Source organism: Mchenga conophoros, linkage group LG22 (genome assembly GCF_057382185.1).
Source record: "Mchenga conophoros isolate Kocher_MC1m ecotype Shallow Benthic linkage group LG22, M_conophoros_male_GT1.1, whole genome shotgun sequence".
Lineage (NCBI taxonomy): Eukaryota > Metazoa > Chordata > Actinopteri > Cichliformes > Cichlidae > Mchenga > Mchenga conophoros.
Window position 1 is genome coordinate 7,858,629 of NC_140546.1, and position 11,272 is coordinate 7,869,900.

The 11,272-nt window shown below is 43.5% G+C and overlaps 1 protein-coding gene across 2 annotated transcripts; it reads right to left on the reverse strand.

The window, feature by feature from the left end:
• On the reverse strand, positions 1–11,195 carry zbtb22b (zinc finger and BTB domain containing 22b). Of its 2 annotated transcripts, XR_014890363.1 has the most exons (6): positions 10,603–11,195; positions 8,372–8,584; positions 6,913–7,662; positions 6,476–6,754; positions 3,761–6,137; positions 1–2,494 (listed from the first exon to the last, which is right to left on the reverse strand). XR_014890363.1 is itself a non-coding variant. In XM_085262033.1 (5 exons), exons 2-5 carry the CDS (start codon positions 8,582–8,584, stop codon positions 5,052–5,054), a joined length of 2,328 nt encoding a protein of 775 aa, XP_085118159.1. In that variant the 5' UTR covers positions 10,603–11,195; the 3' UTR covers positions 1–5,051. The 2 variants fall into 2 exon arrangements, 1 of the variants encoding a protein (XP_085118159.1); XM_085262033.1 differs by having other exon boundaries at positions 1–6,137.
• Positions 11,196–11,272: the final 77 nt, after the last annotated feature.

The following is an 11,272-nucleotide window of genomic DNA, read 5'->3' on the forward strand; positions in this document are numbered from 1 at the left end:
TTGTTTTCACCAAATAATTTATTAATCCATCATTTCGTTACATGTTGGAGGACAATACTGATGTACTGTAGTTTAATACATTATTAGTACCACTCAGGATTTACACGTCATTTTCTGTTATCACTGTTCAACAATCAGCTGGTCAGTCAGAGGACACCAAGGAAGTTTCATGTATGAAAATAACAAAAATACTAAAGTCGGGTTTTCAGCAGCAACTCTGAGATTCTTCCATCGTTTCTTTTCTCTCAGTAAAAATATTTTGAGCTCCTTTTTTTCATGTGATGGAGACTGATGGTTTTTAGCTTCAGTACAGTTTAACGGTGAAAGCTGCAGGAAACAGAATAATAACATCTACACTCATCATTTCAACCCAGGGCAGTAAAGGCATCGAGATCTGCTCAGACCCGTCACGCACCGGAGGGTCGAAGCTGATAAATACTGTGAACCATCTTTGGTCTGGAACCTGTTTTGTTTTCAGAGGAAACAAATCTGCATTTAAAGATGTTCAGGTGACAAAAGAAGCTCAAATTATCACAGCGGTCTGAGCAGCTTTCAGGAACAAACACGTCCATGCAGAAAACATGTTCTTCAGGTTTTATCTTCTTCTTTGTCACATTATGAATTATTTTCAAAGCAGCTTTACCTTTTGTTAAAACACACATCTCTTATTTAACACATACTTTATCAGATACACACCCATATTTGACCTTCCTGTATCAGTTTACACTACATGGAAACATTAACTCTGACGTCCTGAACATAATCCAACATCAACGACTCCTGAAGTAAAAATTACCGTCAGTACAAACAGGTTTAAACAGGTTTAGTTTCTGTGAACATTAAACTGGATGAATAAACAAACAAATGAACTACTTGTTTTGGTCACATGACCATCGTGTGTAAAGTGTTCAAATGCATTAATCTCCACATTTAAGCATGAAATCATCATATTTAGACGTCTCTCACACAGTCGCTGAGTTTTCTCTGCAGCCGTTCAGCAGTTGACAAAAACAAACAGGATCAAACCCAAACAACCAAATCTGAGTCATACAGGAAACTCTGGAGGTCAAAGGTCACTGTACAAAAGCCAACAGTCTGCACCGAGTCTGAGCTCCAAACCTGCGTATAAAACATCTAAGCTGAGCCTTCACAGAAGGTAAAACATTCACTCTGAATCTCTTTGAGCTGGAAAACATCTCTAAAGGCTAAATATTCATGAGGTCACCAATAACTGCTCTGTGCTGCACGTCTGATTTTCATAAACACACACAACTATCACACCGCTGCAGATGTGTGTAACAGTAACACCTGTATGACCAGAGGGCGGCACAGCTCTTTGAAAGGAAAGTCACTCAGAAAAGAATGACTTATTGATAAACATAATAACACACCTTCCATCATGGAAAACGTTTCTCTTTAATTGCACTCATTTTGTATTTATCACTGTAATTTTCTCTTTTATCTTCACTCTAGCACAGACCTGAAAACCTTTCAAAATAAACTAAACGATCAACAGAATGTGAATAAAAAGCTTCAAAACATCTGGGCCTAAAACATCTGCATACTCATCCTGCAGACTGGGCTGTTCTTCAGTGCAATACCGATTCGTACCACAAGATGGCGCACTGACTCAACATTAACTTTATTTGGGGAGGTGAGCCATAAAGATTACGTTCTTTTTATAATAGTGGTCAGAAAAAGGTAAAATCTTCGAGGGTAAATGGGATTCAGGCTGAAGAACTGCTCACCTGTGGTTTAATACACCTGTCTGTGTTCTCAGCAGTAATAATTAATCAAATAATTATTTTTTTAATAATTGCATCAAACCAGTTAGTAACATTTAAAAACCACACTGAGGAAAATATCCGAAAATTAAAATGAAAGCACGACTCACTGCAGACCTCTACATTATGTTTTAAATACTATTAGGTTCTTCTACATATAGAGACCCACCAAAGATGTAAAGTAAGTATATATAGATCAGCTTCCTCCCTATGAGCTCAATAACAACTAATATTATTATGTTTTTATGGTAGCCTGTTAACTTTAAGGGTTAAGCAGTACAGCAATGATGTCATTGTTCCCTCATCAATGTGCAACATTTTTAGAATGAAGCTCCAAAATCTAATCGTCTACTCCCAAAAACAAAAATTATTAAATTATGTTTTATAATTGTGCATCTCAGAACATTTGAATATCACGACTATCAAATTTTCATATATTCCATGTTCATATTCATTACACATAAAGTGAAATATTGGAAGCGTGTTTTCAAACTGTGATGATTATTATTAAAGTCCAGGCTGCTTTGCTGGCGCTCTTCAGCTCGTCTGGTCGAGTGTTTCTCATCTTTCTCTTGATGATTCTCCATTAACGCCAAAGTCACGTGAGCTCGAGGACCAATCAGAGAACAACGTGGTCAACAAATCACTCGGGGCTGCTCGAAAAGAAAACTGACATCGCCATGAAGCTCTTCATCAGATGGAAGCTGACGCTGTGTAGATGACAGATGACATCATTCCTGGTAATATGCTTCCATACAGGCATGAAACATCACATGTAATGAATACAGAATATGTGAAGATTTTCCCCATTTGAATTATGAAAAAATAAACTTTTTAATAATATTCTAATCTTTTGAGATGCACTGGTATAACGCAGTCTACTAAAACCTTCGTTTACAAACTTCTGGAACACATTTTCCTTAAAGAACTTTTAAAGAAATTTAAAAAAGGCAGAAAAAGTGTGATAATAATAAAAATATAATTAAAGACAGAAATCTCTCTTCATAACAAACAGAATAAGGATATTTGACTCTCAGTGTGCAGAACAGCTGCTGAAGATGAGGTTCAGTCTTTACCCGCCTCCATAACTTTATCTAAATGTGCTGTGAGACACTCAGAGGAGGTACACTGTGTAGCTTAGATAAGACCTCAGTGAACTAAACATTACTGAACAGATGGCTGCAGGGTAGGAGGGTAGAGAAACTCTCACAGACTTTGTCCTCTGAAAAATCAGATCAAACAACATCTGCATCTAAACGTCGCTCCTGGCCTGATGAGTAAATGACGTATATTTCTATATATTTACAGCAATAAGAATATTTTATACTCCTCAAAGCCCCAAAACTCTGCAAACAACAAAGTAATAAAGTGAAAGCAGCAGCAAAACAGTAAGTTAGTCGCCTCCAGCTATAAAAGCTCCAGAGGGGAAGTGATCAGTTACAGGTAGTGTTTGTGTTTGTGTAGAGCTGAAATAAATTTAGCTTCGACTTTTGAACTTCTACACGCGAACATGTTCGAAAGTCACTTCAGTCAGGCTCGAGCTGTACACGTCAATAAATGAGCAGCCTAACGAAATATTCCTCCCTTCATGCATGACTGAGATCAACGGGCTTCCCTTTGTGACGGCGCTACTGAAGCTTCAGCTAAAATAAAGAACCACGTGTAAATCCAACACAGGCTTAAAGTCCAGTTTGCATTTTGTTGCTACAGACTTAAACTTTAATGGTGTAACTGTGGTTTGTGCTGGATGTTTCAAAGCTTTTATTTTGTAGTGTATTTGCTGATGTTTGCTGAGCTTCAGTTTGAGACCAGCAGGTGTTTTACACTCTGAGCCCAGTGATCTGCAAACTATGCAAGAGCACAGTTTATTGTTTATTATCATTTATACCAAACGGAAAAGCCCGGGCATGAAATGCAGGTTATTTCAGAGATGGAATAAACATGTCAAGGCCATCCACCCAGTTTTTGCTGCCTACCTGGGTCTAAGCTGAGTTCAGTCACCTCCTCAAGCTCATCTGGTTCTGCCCCGAGGCCTCCTCCCAGCTGTTTGAAGCCTGGTACAAAGTTATCTTGCCCTCTATTAATATTTCCCTCTTCATATCAGTTGTACTCCATATAACTCCCTTCATTAGATTTTACAAAGTCCCAAAGTTCGATGTGTCTCCCTAAACTGACGGTACTGACTGTAGCTTACAGGCCTCACATCATCTGAGTGAACTGTGTTTATGAAGCATTTTTAATGGAAGCATCAGAGAATTAAATAATTTATCGTATCTTCAATTATTAGTCTGTTATGAGTCTAACTAGCAGAAATCTGTGCCTATTTATATATACGGTTTCCTGGTGTATGGTGTGTTCCATAGTCAGTAGTTGGAGTAGCTAGAACATGTCATGGTGGCTGTGTCCATCTTCTACATACAGTCTATATGCTACACGTGGCTCTTTGTTTTCTCGGAGCTGAATCCTCAGGCTGGGCTTCAAACTGGTGCCAGCAGCATCATCTGAAACAACATGGCAGTGCTGAGTTTGGTCTGTTTTGTGGGTCTGAGGCAGGAAAGACTGCAGGGCTGCTGCTGCTGTGAGGAAAGTTTGAAAAAACACAAATCTGCATTTTTCTTGGTTCAAACAAACGTTTAGCGTCTGATTAAGTCAGCTGAGAGTTTCATGAACCCCGGAGCTTTAAAAAAACACATATTTTTTTCAGGTTCAATTTGTTTTTGCAGATTTATGTTTTTTACTCCAATCGTAGCAAATATATCACAAAACAATATTGCAGAAAGTCACAGCAATTCAGAACAGCCATTTTTCTACTCTACTGAGACTATAATGTCCCCACAGAACGGTTAGAGAAGCGCTGTCTTTTAGTTTTTGGTTTCCTCCGGACGCACGCGCATATTCTTCACTCAGAATAAACTAATCGTCTCAGGCGTTTTAAACAAATACTCCGAGACAGAAGGTCCGCTTCTACCAGGCCACGATTCAGAGTATTGTGAACTGCGGACAACAACAAGTTTCACACGTTTGTCTCAGAAACACCACAGCAGATGAGTGGAAGTCAAAGTCTCGTTTCCCTGGAGGTCCTTCAGGTTGTGCGCGTCCAACGGGAGCCTCGCCTGTTTTTTACTCGACCTCTGTTTGAAACCTGTCAGCAGTTAAAAGAGTTTCAGAGTTTCTCACTGAGCTTCTTCTTCTTTTCAGAGCAGCAGCAGGAACCAGCAGCTGTTTGCTTGGAAAGAGGCGCCCGTTGGATTCGACACACATTTTGGTTTAAGTCACGCTACTTTCATTGGCACTGACCTCGCACACGTCTTCCTCACACGCACCCCGACCCAACCCCAGACCGCCAAACATCACAGATCCCTGACCCTGGCTCTGGGAGATCGCCCCGAGGAGCGCCCCTGCAGCAGCGGCCATGTTGTTGCTCAGAGCGGCACTGCTGCTGTTACTCATGCTGCTGTTACCGCCGCCACTTCCTGCGGCTGAGAGGCCGCCGTGCTGCGGGGACAACACTGACGTTCCTCCCCTCGCGCCACCTCCCAGGACGCCTCCCTGCCCACCCTCACCTGCAGACAGGAGGAGGTGAGGGGAGGAAATCAGATCTGGACCATCCTCGCCTCCTCCTCCACCTCTCCTCCCTCCGTCGCTGCCGCTTCCACCTTCGCCGCTCTCTCCCAGCCCGCTGCGCCTCTCGCAGTGCGAGCGGTGCCTCATGAAGCTGTCGCGCCACATGAACTTCTTGCCGCAGCCGAGGCAGTCGTACGGCTTCAGGCCCGTGTGGGTCTTCATGTGCTCGGTGAGGTGATGCTTCATCTTGAACTTCTTGGCGCAGACGGGGCAGTGGAAGGGCCGCAGGTCCAGGTGCATGTTAATGTGGCGGTCCCTCATGCTCTTGTGGGTGAACGTCTTCCCGCAGTGACACATGAACACTTTCCCTGAACCCCCAGAGCCGCCGCCACTGTTGCCGCCTCCGCCTCCGATTCCTCCGCTCTCTGCGCCATCCACCCCCAAACCACCCTGCACCGACAGGTGGACCGCACCGTGCTCCATACTGGGACCTTTGAAGGACGACCCTCCGATCATACCGCCTGCCATCCCCAGAGGCGGCGCGCTAGCATCCAGCGGGAGTCCGGAGGCCTGGCTGTACAGCAGGATCTGGTTTCCCTGCATGTCCAGTGGGAAGAGCTGAGCCCGGGCCGAGGCTGCAGACTGAACCTGACCCAGCAGCGCCGAAACCGCCCGGTTAGCGTTCTGGTTCTGACCTGCAGCGCCGTCGTGAAGGTGTTGCGCTAAAGTTTGGTCCATGAGACTTCCTTCAAACTTGAGGTAGTCCTCTGAAGACTGGCAGTAGTCGACCTACACACAGGGAAACGTATTAGAGGTTAAGATTATATAAAAATATCTGTCAATCAAGTTTATTTGTAGAGCAGATGCACAAATCAAGAAAGTTTTCAGTTAAAAATGATGTTTTTTACACATTCTGGTTGCTGTAACTTATTTCAACTAAAGATAGAAATTTCTAAGTTAGAAATTCTTTGTGTGACGTTTTAGCGCCCTCTACTGGTCATATGCAAAACCACCACAGCACCAGCTTACAACAGGTCTGCGTCATTATTTCTACAAAGCAAACCGCCCCTCAGCTACTGTCAGGATAATTAAAGCTGTAATCTGATTACACTACAGTTCCAGCTCACCTGTGACTCCATATCGTTCTCCGCTCTGCCCCCGAGCTCGCCTGAAAGGCTCCTGACGTTTGAGATGTTGAAGTTGCTCCTTTCCCGCTCTCGTGCCAGCTCCATCTCCCTCTCATCCTCATCCTCCTCGTCTTCTCCTCCTTCCTCCCCGGAGACCACGATCAGGTCGTCATCCTCTCTCCGTTCGGTTTTCACCACCACCCACTGCTTGCGAGGCATGATGCTGGGCTGGCTGTAGGTGGGACGCTTCTGCAGCGGCAACGCAGAGTCCTCTCCGTCCTTTTATTGAGATATTTCACATTATGTACAGAAAACACAGGATACAAACAAACAAACTGTAAACACTAACTCGATTATTAAAGTTCAACTTTTCTTTCAAAATAAAAGCTCTTCATACAAATTAAAGGTCGACTATCTTCAGGTTGCTCAGACCTCACCTGATAGGATGAAACCCCAAAGCTGTCGCTGACCCCGACCTCCTGCTCTGACACTGAGCTCATCTTCTTCCTCCTCCCGCTGCCTCCTCCTCCTGTGCTTCCTCGTTTCCTTTGATGGTACAGCACCTCCTCCTCTTCCTCCTCGGCTTCCTCTTCCTCCTCAATAAGGAAGGCTTCTTCGCCTCCTGATGGAGTGCAGTAGCTGGGGGTGTTGTTAGCCCCGCCTCCATCTCCAGAAGCTCCCGTTGCAGCCGCGCCACCTCCCCCAAAGCTGCTCCCATCCCTGGGGCTGAAGTAGTTGGTGCTGCTGGGTGATTGGCTCTCGCTCACCGACGGGCGGCTGGGAGGCTGGGAGGCTCGCGGGGGCTCGTTAGACTCAACAACCTGGACTTGACCAACACTTCCAGCACCAGCAGCTCCATTACCACCACCTGCTCCACCGTCACCATTGCTGCTGCTACAGCCAGAGTTGGCTGATCCTCCAGCTCCACTTATTCCATCCTGCACAGCCCCACCTCCTCCACCTCCGCCGCTCCCTCCTGCCGCCGCGGCTCGGCCCTCCTTCAGTAGCTCCGTGCATTTGTCCACAATGTGCCACATCTGCAGGACGCTGCCCACTGTGAGGTAGTTGACGATGTCATCGCGGAGCATCTGGAGCTGACCCGTGTAGGCGCAGCTCAGCACGCTCTCAAACGCCAGCGGGTCCATCACTGCCGGGATGGAGACCGTGGACATGTTCTTCAGTAGTACCTGGAGGCGGATGGAGATCACAACATCACAGTAATGAAGCTTTTTCATTTTGTAACGATCCCTCCTGCCTCCTCCTCCTCTCCCTCATCACACTGCAACATTACCCACATGGTCAGAGTCCAGCTCCAAGTGATTTTCTGGTGTACACAGACAGTAAATCTGTCTGCCAGCCCCTCAGACAGGTAACAGGGGTCTGATGAAACCTCCCACCAGTTTCACTAAGCAGATATTTGGCAGATGACTGAGGCTCTCTCGAAAACCAATTATTACAGCATAAAAAAGCACAAGTAACGTGTTTGTGTGAGGCTGCTGTCACACAGTAGGTCTTTATTATCTTCTAACTCTGAGCTCCCATATAATTAACCTGCGTGACTGTTCACATCTATTCTGTCTCGCCTCGTTTATTCTGTTTTTCTGAGGTAGAAATAAGAAGCGGCAGATGGCTTCAAACCCAGATTCACATTTTATGTCTCCGGCGTGTCAAAGACACAGATCTTGTGTTAGCAGAAACTGGGAGAAAATGCAAACAAGCTGCTGATTACACAACCGACTGAAAATATCTGTAAGACCAACTAATCCTGTCACCTGTCTGTCTTTCTATAGGCAATCTAATGTTCTAAAGTTTTGCTCAGGCACAAACTGCGACAGCTATTCTTGTCTGACGCTAATAAAGATCCAAGGCTGAGTGAGAGTCAGTGTGTTCATCCACCTGGTCGTGGAAGTAAGGCGAGGACGCAGCCAGGACGCAGCGGTGGGCCTTGAACACTTGTCCCTGGACATGGATGGAGAGGTCGCAGAGGCTGCCGTCCTCTCTCTGCCGGTTCAGGCTGTCCAGCACCGAGGTCTGAGCGCCGGGGAAGCAAACCTGAACCACTGAGCCGCTGCCGCTGCTGCTTCCCACCTCCATGGGCACAGACTGCATCTGTGAGGAAGAAAAACCTTCATGACTCCCACAGCCGGAGGTTAAACTCTGACTTTAGATTCATGGCAGTCCTTCCTGGTTTGTTACTGCTGACTGGCAGGTTGTGGCTTTAAATCTGAGGCTTTAAATTACACGAACAGTGAATCTATTCAAGTATGGAGGAAGCTCTTTGAATGGGTCACATGACTGCACCTCTCAGGTAATTAGGTATCAAATAAAATATCATGTTAAGAAAAACGGCTGTTTTATTTATGAAAACAACCGTGACCGCAGTTTGCAGTTTATTGGGTTACTGGGTTGTTGGAATTAGAGCGGGACAACAGCCCTGCAACAAATCTCCACCTCGCTCACGGCAGAGGGTTCAGATCTTTCTATAAAACGTTTGCAGCTGTGCTGAAACAATCAACAGTTATTTTCCATTTAAACAAATCTTTTTTTTTTAAATTTAGTTTCTTTCATTTTAATAAATATATAAAGAGAAGAGATTGAAACTTCAAATAATTACAAAACAATTACAGAAAAGCTGAAAATCCTCAGAGTGGAAACATAATTTTAGCTGTCTCTTTAAAATTACACAAAATTAATGATTAAATAATCGTTACTGATGTAATGTCTGTCAATCAGCTAATCAACTAATCGCCGAATCTCTGATTAAATTTATGATAATTTTAGAGGTGAAGGGCTTTAAACTCAACTATGCTGGATTTCAAACAAAGTGCATCACAGAGGAATGTGACTGTAGGCAATATAAATGTAAACTTGAAGATATTTATCAGTAATTAAGGTAAACTAAGTAACATGTGATAAAACTTGTAACCTTTATAAAAGTTTTGGTAAACATATTTATGGAAAATTTAAGGAATGACTGCAGACTCACTGATGGTGCTTATACAGCTCAGAGTAACGCTGGTGCAGTCTTACATCATCACCTACACCTGTCAGTCTTTTCTGATGTAATGATATGTAGGGAGGTTATTTAAATAATTACTATAAATTTAACGGTGACGCACTTTCTTTGAACATCAGAAGTAATATTTTCCTTTAATCTGACCTTTTCATTCCAAAATTAATTACATTTAAATAAATTAAATGGAAAAAAATAATGTTACCTGAAAACTCAAAGCTATATGTTTCAGTTAAAATAGTTTAAGTTTATATATATAATCATGTTGAACTCATTGATGATGACAGAGGCAGAGAAACTGACTTCATTAGAGATGTTAATGCTCTGAAAGGATTTGAATTTTACCTCAGAAACACTGGAAATCTGTCCCGTCATTAAGGAAGCAGATAGCCTCAGTTAGAGGACAGTGACAGCCTGATTTTATCCGCCTGTCTGTGAGCCTGACATCACTGACAGGCTGCACATCACACACAAACTAAACTTTATTAATCCCAAAAGTTACAGCAGCCAAAAACCATCAACACAACCTCTGACAGAAGAACTGCAACCAGAACAGCTCAGTAACATAAACACGATTAAAACCAAAACCAGAACAAGTTAAAAACACACAAAAAAATCAAAAAGTGAAATAAAAATAAATACTAGAGTTCAATAACAAACCTAAACGCCCAGTTATAATCAGCTGCTCAGTTTATGCAGCACATCAAATATTTACTGTAGTTATGACAGCTGACATCATCGGTGTCATTCTGAACTTCACATTAAACTGGAGCAGCACATCTGTGCAGAGCCTCCTTCATTAAACTCATTAATTAATCATCAGAAACCCGCACAGTCCACGCCGGACATAACCGGCAGACTTTATGGGGAGAAAAAAATCAACAGCTGGACTGCACACTTTAACTTTACCGCTACAAAAGCGAAGCTGCTGGTTGGAAATGCAGCTGTGCTCGCGGTGCAGATGTTTTTTACCCGGTGGCGGTGTTCTCCGTTCAGACGGACAAACGGCGGCATCTGGAAAACCGTCAGAGCTCCGGTCTCCAATCACAGCCGCACAGATGTGACGTTAGCCTGCTAGCTAGCCCCGTCGGGCCGCCGCCGACGTTAAACTCACCGTTTTCAGTTGACACCTGAGCCCGTTACAGTCCGGCCTCTGACCGAGCGGAGGGCGGCGGGTCCTGCCGGTTCATCCAGGCCCTGAAGTTTGGGGAGCATTTTTGAGAAAAAGCTCCTCGCAGCTGATCTCCGCAGCAGCAGACAGCCACACGTCGCCTTTAAGAGCGACCCAGACAGACGAGCCAGACTTTGGCCGACACAAAATAAACTAAAAAAAAAGCCTGAAAACACTCAAACATGCTGCTCATACATCACTCCTGCTGAAAACTACCGTGTTACAAACAAACAACTATATCTGACTGCAGGCTGGGTTTAAACTTTAACTATTTAAATACAACACAGAAGAAACTTTAAAAACATTAAGGTTCATTTGAAAGAAAATAAGAATATGAAGTTCAAATTTACATTTTGTACTGGACACCGAGGAAACCTTAGCCCTTACATATACTTCTGTCGTGCCTTCACAGTATGGACCAGGACACGAATTAGATCATGATTTAAAATTGATAATTTAATATTTAAAATGTATAAATAGCTCACCTATCTAATAAATGGATGATTAATCATATATATAACTTCATCTAATCATTACAAACGTTATACATCATTAAAAAAAAAAAAAATCCTCATAGTTAACATTTACAAATATTAATACTGAAGATTACAAA